Here is a 17,982-nt window from a genome sequence, read left to right on the forward strand (position 1 = left end):
CCAGAACATCCAGCGTGCTCACAAACCACATTTTAGTGGATGGAATGGCTCAAGACAAAATTAAAAAAAAAAAAAAAAAGGGTTATCTACCAGTGACTCTAATTTAGGAGTGACTTGGTGGATTTAGCCCCCTCCCAAATCTAACTTTGCCATATAATCCAGAAGATTCTGAGGTAACTATGAATCAATGGTCTTCTTTACTAACTGCAGAAACCCAGAATGTACAACCCCCCCCCCAATCTGTGGAAAATTGCCAAAGATTCCTGTAACTTATATAAACGTTCAACTACTGTCTCAGTGCCCAAACTTACAGACAACTAGGCTTAAGACAGTTTTCTTTTCAGATTTTATTTTTAAGTAATCTCTATGCCCAATATGGAGCTTGAACTCATAAGCCCGAGATCAAGAGTCACATTCCTATTGGAGTGCCTGGGTGTTAAGCGTCCGACTTTGGCTCAGGTCATTATCTCATGGTTTGTAAGTTCGAGCCCCGCATCATTTTTTTTGAATGTTTACTTATTTTTGAGAGAGAGCATGAGCAGGGGAGGGGCAGAGAGAGAGGGAGACAGAATCTGAAGCAGGCAGGCTCCAGGCTCCGAGCTGTCAGCACAGAGCCCGACGCGGGGCTCGAACCCACGAGCCGCGAGATCATGACCTGAGCTGAAGTCGGATGCTCAACGCTCAACCGACTGAGCCACCTAGGCGCCCCCTCTCTCTTACTTTTAGAGTTTCTAAAGGTTTGTTCATTTTGCCTCAACAGGACTCCACTGTAGAAACTACTTTAGGTGACACTCGAGGCCCTCAGATCTGAAGCCACCCTCGGCTCCCTTTACCCTCCCGTGTCACAGCCTGGCTGTCCCCGTCACAAGTGCCCGCTTGCATGCTGCCATGTCTTTGCTCACACAGACACCTCACCTAGGATGGCCTTCCCCTGATGCGTGACCCACACCCACTCCCCTAAACCTGCTCCATCCTTTAAGGTTCAGCCACAATGCCACATCTTCCGTGCAATCCCCTTAGCACGGGCGCTAAGCAATGCCCAGGGCATAAACACCCGAAGACAGGAGAGGCAGAAGTCCTCCTCACTTGATTCATTTTTCGTTCTGCAAGTATTTCATACATTCATGGCCTCCTTCCTGTACAGGGCACTCCACCTCCCACAGGGCCTCCCTGGAGGCTGCTCAGGGCTGGACCAGCTCTCACAGATGGGCAATCTCCTTTCTGCAGACAGAAGAATGAGGGGGGAGGACTAAGTGGGGAGCACTGAGTGTTCTGCACCCACACCTGAGAGGCTGAGGGCATCTGCCCATCCACCCCTCAGATGCATTCTGGGCGCCGCGGTGTCAGCACCACAGTGACTGGGGACCCAAGACACGGGTTGGCTGTGCTGGAGGTTGCCCACCAGTGAACCCCACTCTTGGCATCCGTCCCCCGTGGGGCTAGAGTGGGGGCAGGTGGGACTTCTGGTCTTTGGAGCTCCCAAAGTTCTAGAAGGGGATTTGGGGAACTCCAATAGAGAGACCTGGGCCACATCTGTTTGGGATTTGGGGTCCTCTCCCACCAGGGCTAGAAACAGTCCTGAAAAAGCCTCAGGATACCAGCTAACCATCCTTACCCCTAGCAATTCCAGAACTTGCCAATGTAACCCCAGAAGGGCCTTACAACTCCCCCTCTGCTCCCACAAGACACTATGCCAGGGAGGAAGGGGTCAGGGTACAGAGGACAGGGCCGGAGGAAGCCTGGCTTCCCACTGTTTACCTGTTGGGTCTCATGTGTTGCACACTGGGCACATGTAATACCTATCGTTTCTTGTTTGTGTGTTTTAATCAAATGTATATAGCTATAGCACCCTGCCTTCCCAACTGAGAGGTAGGAAGCTGAGGACCCTCGTAGTGAACGGACAGGTGGCCCCGGCCAGGCTGAGGGCTCCCCTGTGAGGGCCCACTCCCTCTTCCACACATCTGACCGGTGCCTGGCTGACCCTCAGGCCAGGAGACAGGTGAGCAACACACACACCCGTCATCCCCACCAGCATCGGCCTCCTGGGCTCAGGGCCGCAAACTCCCCTCCCTGACAGTGTGCCTGGGAGAATACGTGTGTCTATCTGCCTCCCCCTCCGCACTGGCCACTCCTGGGCCACTTGGTTCCTCCAAGTGAGGTACACACAGTAGGTGCTCAATGTGGTGTTTCTTAAAAAGGGGCAGTATCTGACCTGAGAGAAGGCATTCTTCAGATTTAGTGAGTATATTTAAGTGCTTCCTAAATACCCCTGCTCAAGAAAGGAGCTGCAAACTCAGATCCTGTGGGAGTCAGCTAGGAATGTAAATACAGGACGTGAGCTGGGCTGAGTGGAAGCCCCGTCAGGACGCCAGGACATAGGCACTCATGCCCAGCCAACACTCTGGTCAAGCCTGGGTCTCAGTTGACACTCAACTGTCGGCTGGTGACAGGGCGCCATCTGCTGGTGGGAGCAGGAGGAGACAAGCACTCACCCCAGCAAAGTAGGGGTGAGCCTAGGAGACAGGGGAAGTAGGAGAAGGGGGATGTGTCCTTTCCTTCTGTCACTAGCTTTGGTCTGCCCACCTGACCATCTCACAGCTCGTGGCCCAGCTGCTCAGTTCCCTGAGGATGGGTCACACCACACTCATATTCATTCTTTCTCTCTCTCCCTTTCTCTCTCTCTCTCTCTCTCTCTCTCTCTCTCACACACACACACACACACACACACATATCCAGGCCAGCCCAGACAATGCCCTTCCCTGCCCAGCCACCAAGAACCTACCAGGAGAAGGAAGTTCTAGAATATAATTCATAAACCACTGGTTCTCAAAATTCAAGGCAGGGGAGAATCATACAGGATTCGTGTTAAAATGCAGGTCACCCAGCCCACCCTGGGATGTCACCTTTAAAGCTCTAGAGTGGGCTCCATGAATCTGTATGTAAACAGAAGCAGCCCATGGCGGCTGTCCCCATCACCACCGGAGACACCTTAAATGACCAGGCAGATATTAGCCTCTGATAATTTTCCTCCTTTTCAAGGAACAGGGCTGGCCCCACTGTGGTTCCAACCGGTGTGAGCCAGAGGCCAGCATGAGGGGGAGCAGGGGCTCCACATTCTCCCCATCTCCTTCCCCAAGTCCTCAGTGGGAAGGGTCACCTAGAGCTGTGATGAAACCGGCCCCACCTCCCAACACCTGTGTCAGGCCCTCAGCCTTAGCTCCAGCTTCTCGAAAACAAGGAACTCCTCATTCAAAAGCAGCATGGCAGAGGGGCAAGCTGAATGCCTCCGTGCTACCAAACACTTAGAAACCCTGGACTTAGAAAGGTCTGTGGCTTGGTTTCTGCATCTGTAATGCGGGGATATTAACATCACCCCTCTCACAAAGTCAGCGTGAGGATTAAATGGCGCAACGCCTGCAACGACGAGCCGGCAACCCGGCCTGGTGTGTGACAAGAGCAAGCTGCACGAGTCAGAGAGGAATGTCAAAGACACAGGGGCAGGAGGCTACCGATGCTCCGCTGGCCAGGGCTGGCATTCCCAAGGGGCTCAGGCCGAAAGGCCTAGAAGAGGTCAGGAATGCAGCTCTTGGCCTGCCTGAGGGAAGCTGAAGCCGAGAGCCCCGCGGAAAGCGGGGGTTTTGAAGGACTACCTTCAGAGAAAGACTGGACTAGGGATAAGACCCGCTTTTTCATAATTAGAACGCTGCTTTGTCTTTGCCTGGGCACTGAATTAAAAAAAAAAAAAAAAACAGGGGCACCTGGGTGGCTCAGTCGGTTAAGCACCAGCTCGTGGTCTCGGCTCAGGTCTTGATCTCAGGGTGGTGAGTTCAGGCCCCACGTTGGGCTCTGAGCTGGGCGCGGGGCCTACTTTAAAAAAACCAAAAACAACAACAAACAAATCACCCCCCTGAGATTTGGAAACCACAGGTGGGTGTAGGGTTTGAATATTCAATTCCCTAGAGGCCCCGACACCCCTTGGGCTGAGAAAGATGTGTTTCTAACCCAGCGGCAGGCAGGCATCTGCTGCAAGCAAACACAACCCTTCAGAAGCACATGCCCTCAGTCCAGGGTCATGCAGGCCAGGCTCCATCAGGCAGGAGTATAGGGTCCCAAATTATATCAGATCCACCCAGAACAACCCACTGTGAGCTAGAGTCAACAGGAACAGGAGATGTGGGCCGCTGAGAACTCCCTGTGATAAAGGCACTACAAAAGATGAAAAAAGACAAGTATAGTCAAATGATTAAAGAAATAAAAAAAGAGATTAAACACATAAAACAGGAATAAGATATTATTCCCTTAAGTCAGATTTTTTTAAAAGAAAAGGTAAAAGATTTATCAGATCTGAGAAGAAAGCAGAGTATATGAAATCAGGTTTTTTAAAGAGCCAAACAGAACTTTTGAAAATAAAGTAGGTAGCCTTAAAAATTAAAACTCAATGAGGGGTTCGAGAGCAGACTAAACACAGATGGACAAGCAAATAGTGAACCAGCAGACAGATCTCAAAAGGTAGCAGAGAGAGGAAGAGAAAGGAAATATACTAGTGCAACGGACGGACGCACAGAATGGAAGCCCCAAGAGGAAGTGCAGGCAAAGAGACCCCGAGGGATAGGGGGCAGACACACACCCTGAGCTAATGACTTGGAACTTTTGTGAAATGAACACAGATGGGAATCTGCAGGCAGAAAGTACCAAAGACCACAGAAAGGTGGTCTCAGACACCTGTGTCCGGCACACAGCGGGCCCCGGGCAACGCTGGCTCCTTCCTCTGCAGCTCGTGCTGGACACTCCTTCCCGCCAGCTCTGTCAGGCCTCTGTCCCAGCCGGCCATGCCCTCCCTTCCCACACTCTGCCGGGCCTTTCCAAGCCCCGTTCCTTGGCAATGAGGATCAGTTTTTAAAAGTCATCCCCAAAGGCCTGGGATTCTCTCCCCTGGAGAGAAGTGGGGTGCAGGGCATCGAGGCCTGCCAGTCTACTGGCCAGAGGGAACAGTGAGGTCAGACAGAGGCCCCCAGGGGTTCAAGGACCCAGGAAGCCCAGATGTGCATGAAGCCTTTACCAAGAGAAAGAACTAACCTGAGGACACAAGGAGTGGATGGAGAGGAAAGTCTGAGTTCCTGACTCTGCACAAGCTCAATAGAAAATGCTGAGGAGAGGTGAGGGGCTGGAGAAAAGTGGCTTCAACTCAAGCTGAGGGGCAGACCAGGGGCCAGAGGGAAAGGAACCCACTTCTCGGAGGATGAAGAGGCCTGCAGTGGGGAGACAAGGGCTGGGAACCCCAGCTCAGGTTGCAGGAGCGAGCCTGGCTGCGGAGGGCAGCCACAGGCGCCTGGCCGAGCGTGTGCGGAGCTTTCCAGGGTGACCTACCCGGGTAAGGTGAGAACCTGTAACTGAGCTCTCCCAGCCGGGTCTCTACTGGGACCTTCCACTCTGCAGAGATACACCTGCGGCTTCTGAGCAGCCATTCTAGGGCTGCACCCCAGACCTGCGCATGGGGAGGTAGGGAGCGGAACCCAGCAGAAGGGAGAAGCCAGAGAAGCCCATTCCACACCCCAGGGCTTACACAAGGAGCTACCTCCATAACTCTCATCTGTTTTGGGGAAGGGGGTGGTCCTCTCCCTGAAATCTATCTTCGCTACTTAAAAGAGTAATATGTGTATCACAGAACGTTCTGAAAATGCACAATAGTATTTTCTAACATCCATTTTGTGTCTCGTTTTATTTCCTTTCAATTTTTTCCAGTATACACACATTTAACATAACTGGTATCTGTCTGTACCGTTTGGGATCCTTGCTTTTTTCCAAGTCATCTTATACGGAAATATTTGCCAGTCTTCATTCAAGCATGTAATGAAATTTCATGCACCACTTTTAACAGCTACATAAATTGCATTGTACAGCTGTAACAAAATTTATTAAAGTGATTATCCGCTGCTGGTTTTTTAGGCTGTTTCAGGTTGTTTGCTGTTTTACATGAGAAGCACACTGGGTTCCTTCACGCATCTTTCAAGACCTACTTCCATTCCCACCTCTTCCAGAAAGCCTTCCTGGATGCCTTCAACACCTGGCAACATCTCCCACCTGTGAACTCCAACCACCTGCGGTGTGTGTCTGACCAGGGCCAGCATGGAGCCCTTGTGTCACTCGCTGCTCTCTGTCCCACAGTGGTGGGCTGGGACTCCACGACTCTACTGCACAGAACCCTTGGGAGCCCCCCAGCACCCTGCACACAGCGGATGATCAGTACATACGGACAGCTTAGACCCCAGACCCCTCAGACCGCAGGAGCCCAATGAGCTCCACTTGCCAAAGGGCCCGGGTTGCAGGTGCCCACAGTGGCCTGGTCTGACATTTTGCTTCTTCACTGGGCACCAAAAAGGTAATAAACCAGCCTCCCTCAGTCTGCCCTAACTTTAAAGACACAGTCATCTCCCCGTGAAAGTCTGGAGCTCCAGTCAAGACAGCCAAGGCTGAAAGGTTCGACTCCCCTCCCAAGATGACTAAAGCTTTACAGCGTGCACAACGCCGGGGACCAGCAACTGCCCAGGTCCCCACCCCAACACGGCGTGGCAGGGAAAGTTCCGGGCCTCTGGGGTCGGACACTCAGGGTTTCGATCCCAGTACCATAGCAGCCAGGCAGGGCAGCAGACGCCTGCCTCGGGGTTTTTAACGGACACGGCGCCAGGCAGTGCAAAGGGGCTGGTCACAGCACACCCCACTCTAGACGCCCTGTGCACCGCACCCCTGCAGGGCGGCCACTCTTCACAGAAATCCACACCTGGCCTGCACAGAGAACTGCATTTGCAGTCTCTGGTCCACAGACATTTAAGTCGAGACTCCATGTGGCCTTCCAGGCTCCTCAGCTGCAGGGCACCGTCCCCCCGGCTCCTCCATGCCACGGGGGCAACTCTGTGGTGCTGCCATGCATGAGATTCCAGCGCTGCCTGGGACATCAGCCTCCCAAAGTCCTTTCGCTAACAACACCGACTCCAGGAAGTCAGAATTTTGTCCTCCCGCCTCTGCCGCCCCTCCATCCTTGCTCCCATGACGCATCTGGAAGAGGGTGAGCTGCACGCGTGTCCCTCTCCCCAGCAGCATTTTAAGGCAGGGGTAGGTTATTCACTGCAGAGACTTGCTGATTTGCACCGAACTCCCCATCTGAAGACAGCGTGAAGACACCCAGCTTGGTGGCCGGCTGACGGCTGCAGGAGGCGTGTTTGTGGCCGAGAGGGACTTAGGCCCTGCCCCTAGCCCTCAGAGACTCACTGAACTACCTGAAGGCAACACCTTACAGACCCCCCATTCCCCTGAACTCCCTTGACGAGGTGGGCACAGTTAACACCCCCGTTACATCCATGAAGAAAACCAGCTTAAATCAGAGGTTAAGCAGCCTGCTGGGGTATTGGGCTATTTGGTGGTAGACTGGGGATTCCAATCCAGGCCATATGAGAGGTGGCGAGTCTTGAACACCAGGCTAAGTACAACCGCCTTAGCAGCCAGCACAGCAATCCAGGCTGCTTTTCCTGAGGGCCTATGGCCGTCAGCTCACCAGCTGAAGGCTCCCCCAGAACCTTGCCTCCAAAACCGACGACAACTCGCAAGACCGTCTGCCACAGATGATGTCTCTCCCCCTTCAGCTCAGTTTAGCAAACGCTATGTGCGCACAAGGCGTCTGGCATGGCTCTGGCTCTGGCGGCACAGGGACAAAAGTCCCTGCCCTCTAGGGACACTGCATGACTGCTACAGAGGAAGAAGGGAGCCAGGGGTGGATGGTGTAGGGCTGAAGGCTTCCTGAAAGAGGCAGTGACCTAGCTCACCTTGAGGGCCGAGTGACCCTCCACTTTCCGGGCTACCCCGCCCTGTCCGGGAGCCTCAGACACGCCGGACCAAAGGCTGCGCACAGAAATACTCTATCTTCCCAGTCCCTGGGCTGTTGGTCGGCCAATAACCTCCATGGAAACGCTCCTTGGAGAGACACAGACACGCACGGGCACAGATATCACGACCTACCTGTGAATTCATCTCTGGGTGCCAAAGGCCCAACTCAAATCCCACTCTGTGTATGCAGTCATCCCCAAGGCAGGAGTGTGCTCCCCTCCTCTGGGTTCTCACAACATGTCAGTGGCTCTAAGGGGGCACACATATGCCAGCGGGAGACACACACACATACACACACATGCACATGCACACAATCCTTGTACACGCAAATAGGCAATAAATATCTGAATTCAATCACATAGGACAGTTTGCTTAGATGCTTGAAGTCTTGGCATAACTGTCTGGCCTAAAATGCTATGACCAAGTCAAAGCAAAAAATACATAAGACACAACTGAGGTAAAACGGTGGCGTGAAAAGGGGCCTGCAGGCTGAGGGACCTGGGAAAAGCCCACTTTGCCTTCGACCCTCACGTCCTCATCTGAAGACCAAGGCTGGTCATGCTTGGCGAGTGCCCGCTCTATCACAAGGCCACTGTGCAGAGTCAATACGGCACCACTCATGAGGCACCTGCACAGGGCCTGGTACACGGGGCTACTCGGCGGTGCCAGTTATTGTCACCTGGGTCAAGGGCACATAACGCACTCAGAGTCAGCGGCAGTGCAAGGGCAGGCAGATCGGCTCCCAGCAAGCGGGAGCCCTCACGTAGTGTTTTTCAAACCTCTTTGTCTGCGGCCATGATAAGTCTCGCACTGCGGCCTGGTATACACAAACTGAACAACGACCGCAATGAGATTCCCCGGCACGCTTCTCCTCGTGATGAGGGCGCACACGGACACGGTCTCTTTGCTCTTCTCTTTCGATTTCACATCTAAATTGATTTCGCACACCGCCTACAGGGTGCCCTCACTCACCCAGGGTATCAGAGCCGCTCTCCACGGTCTCGTTGACCTTCCTTGCAACTCTGGCCACGGCCTCACCCATCTTCTTCAGCATGCAGGCGAGGGGGTCCTGCTGCCGGCCACCAGGCCGGTCTGCTGCTCACAAGGGGGCCTGTGCCTGGGGAAGACACAGGGCCATGAAGCGCCCGCCCACCCCCCCCCCCAACCCCTCCAGCCAGGGACCCATCCCTGAATCCACCCTCCCGTGGGACCCAAGCTGCAGGAAGCCTGCAGGGAACGGCCCAGGCCACTCACTTCCTCCCGAGAGGCCCAGAGACCAGGCCACATGCAGCTCGGCCTTCGGAGCAGCCGATGTGTGACCTCACCGGACACAGGGCAAGCGCCTGAAACAGTGGCCAGACGGGTGTGAGGGCGCAGGTATGTGCTGCCTGTGAGTCATTTAACAGGTGGAGCAGAGGGGAGGAGGCGGAGCACAGCTCTGGGCTGGTGCCCTGTCCACAACCACCAGGACAGGTCCCCTAGCTCCCAGTTCACCTCACCCGGTACCTCTGCGGGGTCCCTCTTGCTTGCTGGGGAGTGGGGACACAGAGGCAAGTGCAGCCGGTCTGACCAGTCAGAGCTCAGTCTGATTGGTCTGTGGCCTCTAAGAGTTCCCTTCCCACCTGTCAACATGGAGGGAAGGCTACGGTTTTATACGGCTTTAGCCAGCAGACCTGATGATCAGCCTGGTGCAGAGCTTATTCGCCAGAGCCAGAAGGAAAAAGAGGGGGTGGGGTGAGGAAACAAGAGAAGGGAAATTGGATCACTGGGGGAGAAAAGGCTTAAAGAAGGTTGTGGAACACAGTCAAAATTCTTAGGTGGCAAAGACATGAAGGAGCAAACTAGACAGGTCTCCAACTCCCTGTTTATTACAGAGAAGGAAACTGAGGCATAGAGAGGGACCAGATGACCTGGCCAAGGTCAAACAGAGTAAATGGCAACAATCTGGCCAGCTCAGCTCCACATCCAGTGCTCACCTCTTTACAAAAGTTGCCCCCAACACCGGCAGCAGCACCCCAGGGACAGAATGAACTTGAGGCCAAGGTCAGTGCCCATTCCCAGCTTCAAAGACAGCTAGGTTGCTCAATGAACTCGCCCTGAGGGTCAGAGGCAGAAGCATGTGAGGACAGAGAGAAGGGGGTGAAGGTAGTGCTCGGAGTTGCTAACAGAGACCATGAAAAAGGCCCTATGTGCTCAGCTACACAGGAAGGGCAGGCAAGGCTGAGCTGGGGCTGGCCAAGCCCCCCTTCCACTGAGTGACAGGGGTGAATTCCGTGTACGGGTGCATCTCACCAAGGAGGCTGACACTGAAGGTTTGAGACACCCAGTGCAGCGGAAAAAGACCGTTTTTTGAAGACAGGTCTAGTGCCCAACTCTGCCATTTATTAGTTCAGAAGCCCTGGGAAAGATTCCTAACTACTCTCAGCTGTAGTTTCTTCATCTGAGAAGGAGATCTTAGTAACACCCACCTCACTGGATTCATATGAGGACTGAACAGAAATACATACATCTTTCCTGGGCCCAGGGCCCAGGACATGTAGGTCTGAACAACTTACAAAGAGGATAAAACAGGACACATGCAGACATGACACTGGCCTCTAATCCCAGTTTCATACCCATGTGACTTTGAACAAACAACTCGGTGGAACTCATCTTTGAGGAATGACTAGAATCTCCCTCTCCACCTCCAGGAAGTCCTCCCTGATTGCCTCGGCCCTCAGTGCTTTCTCCTCCCTCTGAGTTTCAGCAGCACTTAAGGTCTTAGCACAAGCCACTTGGGTTGTTTGTGAGCATTTTACAGTATACATATTTGTCTCCCCAGTCAGCCTGTGTGCAGCTTGAGACAGGGAGCAGATCTACACTGTGCTCTCCCCCTGCATTTTATACCACATGCTGAATACAGATGCCTAGTGAGTATACTTCGGTGGTGATGATGATGATGAACAGCCACCATTTGGGTTTCAGATCTACATACAAGCCAGTGGATTCTTATAATAAATCTAAGGCACTGTCTAAATGAGAAGGGTCCTATAGTCAAATGCCTACGAGGGCTAGGTAGGCAACTTGCGTAAGGTGGGCCAGGGTGGGACAGTGGGGAATAGTGGTGACTATGGCAGACTAAACCCAACACCTCCACCATGCTGCCCTTAGGACCATCCCTTAAGCCTGAGTCATAGCAATGTCGTCGGGGTCTCGGCGACTTACTCTAACCCCTATGAATGGGAAAACTGAGGGTCCCAGAAGGGAGGTAAATGAGCTAAATGCAAACAGAAACCTAGGCCTCCTAATCCCAGCCTAGGAGTCTTCCTACTGTTCCACGTTCCTTCCTTGCCCTATCTCCAGTATTTGTCATCAATAATCACAAACATGTATTGAGCATCCACTAAGGTATCGGGCATATGAATGAAGAGGACAGAAATACAGGACATAGCTCTGACTTGTGATTTTCAGGGACAGCTTTCTAGGAAACATACCGAGGCAATCCTGGCCACACGGCACAAGGGCAAGAGAAGGTAGATCTCTAAGCCGCCCAGGGTCTGTGCTAGCCCTGAGTGGGATTCCCTAGGCTGATTTACTTTCAACCAGGCCCTATACTTACAATTCTACTAGCTGTCACCAGGTAAAGTGGGGACAGGGCGGGGGTGCCATAGGCCATTGAGCCCACTGATGAAAACCAGTCACATTAAAAACCTCACCCCTGGTGGCAAGCTAAGACACTCTATGGTGTGGGTCGGAGAATGGGCATCAAAGCAGGAACAGGAGTGACCTGCAAAGTCTGGGAGGCAGAACAGGTAACTAGGAGGAAGGGCCCCGTACAATCCAGAGGATGCTCTGGGTAGCACAGATGTACCCTAGATCTCCAAGAAGTTCCTGCTGCCTAAAATCGCCACCCTCACTAACTGGCCAGGAAACCCCCTTCCCCTCACCTCCCCTCCCCTCTCAAGGGAGAATTCCTTCATAAAGTCCAGCTGATTGTCCCTCTCCCAGGTCAGACGACAAAGGCTTGTCCCTCTGGCACAGAAAGGACTGTGAAATAGGAGCCTGGCAGGGCCAGGTATGGCATAAGGCCCAAGATGGGAGCAACGGGCCCAGACTGAGGGAAGACCAGATGGGATGATGGGAGCCAGTACTGGGTCCCTAAAAGGGCACTGCAAGGTTGTCCAACTTCACTGACTGTTCCCTTTAGATCCAACCCAATACTAGTCCTCTTTGACCAAAAAAAAAAAAAAAAAAAAAAAAAAAAGGAAGATATATTTAGCATATAACAACCCCAAAAAGGAGGTAGAGATAAAAATAAAGTTGCTCCTGTTTCTGTTTTTGAGAAAAATAGGAAACTTTCTGGGTCACATAAGTGGCACAGAGAGCTATGGACCTACTTCTAACTGAATGCAAAGGGCCCTAGGCATGGCTGCCCCCAGGGTATCAGGGCCCCTGTCTATATAAACAACATGAGTCAGCCAAAATCTGCATGTCAGCACCATTCTGGCCACCAAATCTCTTGCAATCCTACAAAAGAAATGTTATGTTGGCCAGTGGAAGCAATCAGCATGCGAGGGAGACCTCCCGGAACCAGAACCCACCTACAGGACCCCAGGATAGCCCCACAGGGTCAAGTCTGGGCTCCTTGAGGCATCTGGCCAACTCCACAGGCAGAGGTGATGGTAGAAGGAAGTCAGAGTGTCCCCAAGGGACTGCCTCTGCTAAGGGAAGCCTTAGCTAATTTCAAGGCAGGTGCTCCAAATTGTGGAGACCCTGGAGCACAGGGTCCAAAGCCATACTCGCTGCTGCTACCCCAGCAACATATTCCTCTCCATACACCCCCAGCTCCCCTTTCCTCAGAGTGCACATCATAGTCTCAGGAAATGTTTAAATCCAGCAAATATCTTCTGGGCACCTCCTAAAAGGCCCACACATGGGGAGTCAAGTTACAGACACAGGGCATGCGCCAGAATGAGCCTCCCCTGACTAGGAGAAACTTAGTGACAAAAGGAAGAATGAGCCAGATGCCGGCAGGGCCATGATGCCAGGCCCAAGGAGCATGTGTGCCCTCTGCATGAAGGGGAGAGAGACATGGTCTGAGCAAAGGGACCCAAAGAGATGAGAGAAAGAGGGGAACAGGTAGCCAATTTGTCTGTCCCCAGACTGCTGGGGGAGGGAGCTGTAGGACCTCCTAGAACTCTGTCCTCCGTTTTTCTGCAGTGAGCTAGGGAAAGTTTTTTGAGGACAGCCTAAGACCAGAGTTTGGAAAGTTATCAGTGTTTGTGAGCAGCCGCATTTGTAAAACGGAAATTCCACCTCCCTTGCTGGGTTTTGAAAAGAAAATGAGATATAATTTTCTAGAAAGGTCTTTGCAAACCTTAAGCACTTCCCACACTGATGCATGACGAGTCGGTGATTGAACAAGCACAGACGGTAAGTTAGGATATAATAAACTGAATGCCAGAAAAGTTGTCTTCCTTTGTGGGAGCTGGCAACAGGCCCTCCTGGATCTATAACCTAGCTTCACCTGGAGACAAGGCTGGAGGAGGGAGGATTTTTGCTTAAACCCTGACTGCAGCCCGCTGCTGGGGCTCCTGTCATCACCAGTGAGAATACTACCTTATCTGGAGCCCTGAGATCCCTGCAAAGGAGCTGCTGCGACACCCCTTCCGCACCAGCTGCTCCTATATTTAGTTACTGGTGTGGTCACTTGGGAACTTTAGAGCCTGGCAGCCGCTCCAAAGGGCAACTCGAGCCTCTTGAGCCATGTGTGCAAGCTTCCCCACCGCTGGCTCCTGCGGGTCCTTCCGGCCACGCCAAACGGGGGAGCAGGTGGGAAGGTGAGAGGCTGAGGGCTGGATGGTATCCAAATAGCCCCAAAAGCCCTCGAGACCTGGACAGGGTTGACCCACTTTTCTACCCAAGGGAAAGCAGTCCGCTGGGGCATGAGCGGGACGGGCCGGCGCCTGGTTTTGAGCCTTGGGGTTCGAAGCGCCGTGCGCGCTCTGCTCCGGGCACCCAGGTACCCTGGGACGGCGTCTCCAAGGAGTGTGCGCCGGGGCCAGGCCAGGGTCCCCGCGCCTGGCACAAGGGGCCCGCCTCACTCGTCTACCCCACCCCCCGGCGCCCGCAGCCAATGGGTCCTCGTCGCCGGCCCCCGGCTCGCGCGGCAGGCGGGGACTGGGAGAATAAAGCAGGCAGTGGGGGAACGCTGATGCTAGCCGAGGGCCGAGGACTCCCGCGCTGCCCGGAGGCCAGGAGGCATGCTCCGAGGCAGGCGTCTGCAGGCCCTCAGAACGGAAGCAAGCCCAGAAAACGCTGCTTCAGGAACGAAATACACAACAGCTTCCACCGGCAAGGGCGCCTCCCGCGGGGACCAAGGCCCGGCACCGCTTCCCCCGGCTCCCTATTCCCTGCCACCGCTGCGCCCACTCCCGCGAGCCAACCGGGGTCCAGCAGCAGCTTGCAAACAGGAGCCGGCACGTCGCCGGGCCCCTTGGCACTGCAGAAGCCGCAGCTGATGCACCGCTGCTCTTTCCACCCGGTGACCTGGGGGAGGGGTGAGGACGCTGCAGAAACGGGGGCACTTCTCTCCCTCTCGCCCCCAGCCCTCCAGCGCTCAGCCTCAGACTACATTTACTTTGCGGGGCACGAAGCGTGGGGACCCGTTCTGGGCCGCTCTCTGCTCCACTTACAGCGACAATGCCTCCTAGCGCCCTGCGCAGCGCAGTCACGCTCCCTCGGCCGCCGGCGGCGCCCCATGCAACAGCGGCGCGCTGGAGCGGGCGGGGCGCGGAGCGCGGGACCGCGGGCTCTGCGCGCACGACCGCTCGGCCAATCGCCGCGCGGGCATAGATGCCGGGGCGGGAGCAGGCCGCGGGCCCGGGTCGCGCGCAGCCAATCAGTGAGCCGGTCCTCACGCTGCGCCCAGGAGCGGCGCGCGCGGAAAAGCGGCCCGCGCGCTCTCGTCCGCAGGGTGGATCCGCTTTGTGTGCGGCTTCTGGAGGGAAAACAACGAACGTGGGTGTAGACGGTTCGAACGTGTCGCACAGACCCCGAAATCAATAAATAAGACTCCAGATTCTTCTCGACAGAATAGAGTTGAATTAGCCAGATCAGGGGCACTTTGAGAAACGTGAAGATGGGGGGATAGAAAACTTTTCACGTGATGACTTCAGCTGCCCATTCAGGTTGTTAGAGACAATTGTGGCTGCACTAAGTTATCTCACCTTTCTAAATTCCAGCATTCTCCTCTATACAGTAGGAATTAAAATACATAAATACTTTACAGGGGTCACTGTGAGGATTAATACAGGAAATGTTCCGGGCAGCGCTGAGCATGACAGCTCAGGGAAAGGTGGCTGCTTCACAGGTCTTTATTTATGGAGGACTCACCATATACCCTTTACAAGGCACTATGGAGACGACCAAAGAAGCGAGGCTCCTGACTCAACCCATGGCAATGATCAACATGTCAAATGCTCTGAAGGCGTGTATTAAATATGTAGGAGTTCTGAAGAAATAACATTTAACTCGGCCTCCGGGGACTGGGGCAGTCAGATAAGGAACACACATTCCCCTGGGTCTTGATGGATGTTACGCGTTGAATTGTCTTCCCAAAAAGAGGTATCTTGAAGTCTTAACCCCCAGTACCTCAGAAAGTGACCTTATTTGGATCATTGCAGATACTAGGTAAGATAAAATCATACTGGAGTAGGGTGTGAGTGGTGTTCTGATAGGAAGAGACAGAGACACACAGGGGGAAGGGCATGTGAATACAGAGGCAGAGATGGGAGTGATGTGCCTAGAAGCTAAGGAACCCCAAGGACTGTGTGGGCAAGGACCCGAAGGTAGGAAGAAGCAAGAAAGGAAGTAACTCTGCAGACATCTTGATTTTGGACTTCAAGCCTCCAGAACTATGAGAAAACATATTTAAGTCACACAGTTTGTGGCAATTTGGAAACGAATACAATGGATGAGTAGGAATAAAGGGAAGGGGAGGAGAAATGCCTCCAAGGAAAGTCTTTCAACCTGAATGCCTTGTGTATGCAGGATCCTGTGTTTCAGGGTATGTCAAGAGCAAACAGACACAGACCCGCCTTCAAGGGGTTACCACTCAGGTGGATGCCTGAGTGGCCATGTTTTCTGACTCCTTCTCAGGAAGACTGTCTATGGAAGTCTTTCCCCAAACTCGTCATCACTCTATCCCTGCCACATACATACCAGGTACAAGATACAAATAATAATTGGATCAAGTCCTGTTCTGCCCAAGCCAAGATCCTCACTACTCTGGACAAAGCAGACCCTGCCACTTGTTTCACTTAAAACCACCCTTACAGGGCACCTGGCTGGCTCAGTCGGTAGACTATGCATCTCTTAATCTTGGGGTCAGGAATTCTAGTCCTATGTTGGGTATCATCATAAAGCTTACTTTAAAAAAAAAGCCACCAGCCTTACATCTCTGGCCGATTTCCACACGTGGATGTCTACTCTTCCCTGCCAGGCCATACACAGATCTGAGATTGCCAGTGCGGTGCTTCTGTGCACATAGTAAGGTCTCAGTAAATGCCATTGGCTGATGGTCCCAGCCTAAGGCATCCCATATTCGTGCCTTATCATACTCAGTCCCATCTCCCAGGAGTTTCATCCTGGACCCTCCAACTCTACATGGGCAAGACTCCTGCCCAGCTCAAACACCACGTCTTCTGTACTTACTGCGCCATGCCCATTACTCTACCATCTCTGCACCAGTCTTTTCTCCCAAGACTCTGCCTGATTTCAAATCAACCAGAGCTTGGCACACGGTAAGTGCTTGTATCAGTCAGCACTTTGTTTTCCTGTCTAATAAAGCACCGCAACAGGCAGAAGTGTCTTAAAGCAATAAATATTTATTTAGTTCATGATTTTACGGGTCAGCATTTTAGGTTGGGCTCAGCTGGGCAGTTCTTCTGGTCTCAGCTGGATTCCCTGATGCATCCGGGGAGAGTAGCTAGGCATCCAGAGGCCTCTGCTTCTGGGGAGATGGTTCACTCTCAACTGAGGTAACTGGGCCACAGGTCTCTCATCCACCAGCAGGCTAGCCCAGGCTGGTTAACACACAGCCACGTGGTTCCCAGAGCAAGAGTGGAATCATGCAAGGAAGGTCTCTGGAGGTCTAGGCTCAAAACTGGCATAAACAACACTTCCATAGTCGTATTGACTAAACCGAGTCACAAGTCCAACCCAGGTTCAAGGCCAGGGAAATAGACTCCATCTTCTGATGGCCGGAGCAGCAGTGTCACATTGCAAGGAACATCACAGGGGCAGGTAGAGAATCAAGGCTAGTTTTGCATTCTACTGCAGTGCTCAATAAATATTCCCATGATGCCCAGCACACAGTGGGTGCTCGGTCAATATCGATCGGCAGTGCTAAGATTTTCAATCGTGATGTTTACTGATCTCATTCAACACAGTGAATTGGTAAAATGTCATCTCTCACTCACAAGATATCCATTGCCACCTTCAGTTTCAGCATAACAAATGAGAGGGTCAGGGCTGGGCAAGGGAAAGCCCCACTGAAGCTTCTCAGTTAAGAAGTTCAGCTGGCCCCAAACAGGCTCCTGCTCCCAAACAGAGCATCTTTGGAGGTCTGGGCCCCATAGAGAACTGGTCCAAGTGTGGTCACCCAGATGGAAGCCATACACCTTCACCTGTAAACAGAGAGAGGCTTGGGTATTTGCCAGAGCTCAAAAACGGCCCAGTGGCTTTCCTGAAAGCCTCCCAGCTGCCTGCCAGATAGGAAACCTCTTGTGCAATGGCAAATCGTTATCTGGCTATTTCCTGAGGGGGTGCCCCTTGCTCAGCAGGATAAATTCTCAGCGTACCTGTGGACACTATCCTGTGGCCAAAGCCAGCAGCTCAACTCCAATGACTAAGAGCCCTAATGGGGGACCACTTCCCATCAAGAAATTACTACAATCAATGTCAAGTAGGATGAATCCTAATCCAATACGACTAGTGTCCTTATAAAAAGGGGAAATTTGGACACAAACAAATATGCATAAAGGGAAGACAATGTGAAGAGACACAGGGAGAAGAGGGACATCTACAGGCCAAGGATTGAGGCCTGGAACAGATCTCCTCTCA

General features: G+C 53.0%; 1 protein-coding gene across 3 annotated transcripts in view; it reads right to left on the reverse strand.

The window, feature by feature from the left end:
• Nucleotides 1–14,637, reverse strand: part of LRRC20 (leucine rich repeat containing 20) — an 86,271-nt gene extending 71,634 nt beyond the window's left edge. For 2 of the 3 annotated variants that reach the window (XM_040485264.1, XM_040485263.1), the window contains exons 1-2: nucleotides 14,553–14,637; nucleotides 8,851–8,995 (exon numbers count right to left, since the gene is read on the reverse strand). In XM_040485264.1, the coding sequence (XP_040341198.1) occupies nucleotides 8,851–8,932 (82 nt within the window). In that variant the 5' untranslated portion in view covers nucleotides 8,933–8,995; nucleotides 14,553–14,637. The remainder of the gene's footprint in view (nucleotides 1–8,850; nucleotides 8,996–14,552) is intronic. The other variant, XM_040485266.1, reaches the window with a different exon arrangement.
• Nucleotides 14,638–17,982: the final 3,345 nt, after the last annotated feature.

This window comes from Herpailurus yagouaroundi, unplaced genomic scaffold (genome assembly GCF_014898765.1).
Source record: "Herpailurus yagouaroundi ecotype Mexico unplaced genomic scaffold, PumYag 163, whole genome shotgun sequence".
Taxonomy (NCBI): domain Eukaryota; kingdom Metazoa; phylum Chordata; class Mammalia; order Carnivora; family Felidae; genus Herpailurus; species Herpailurus yagouaroundi.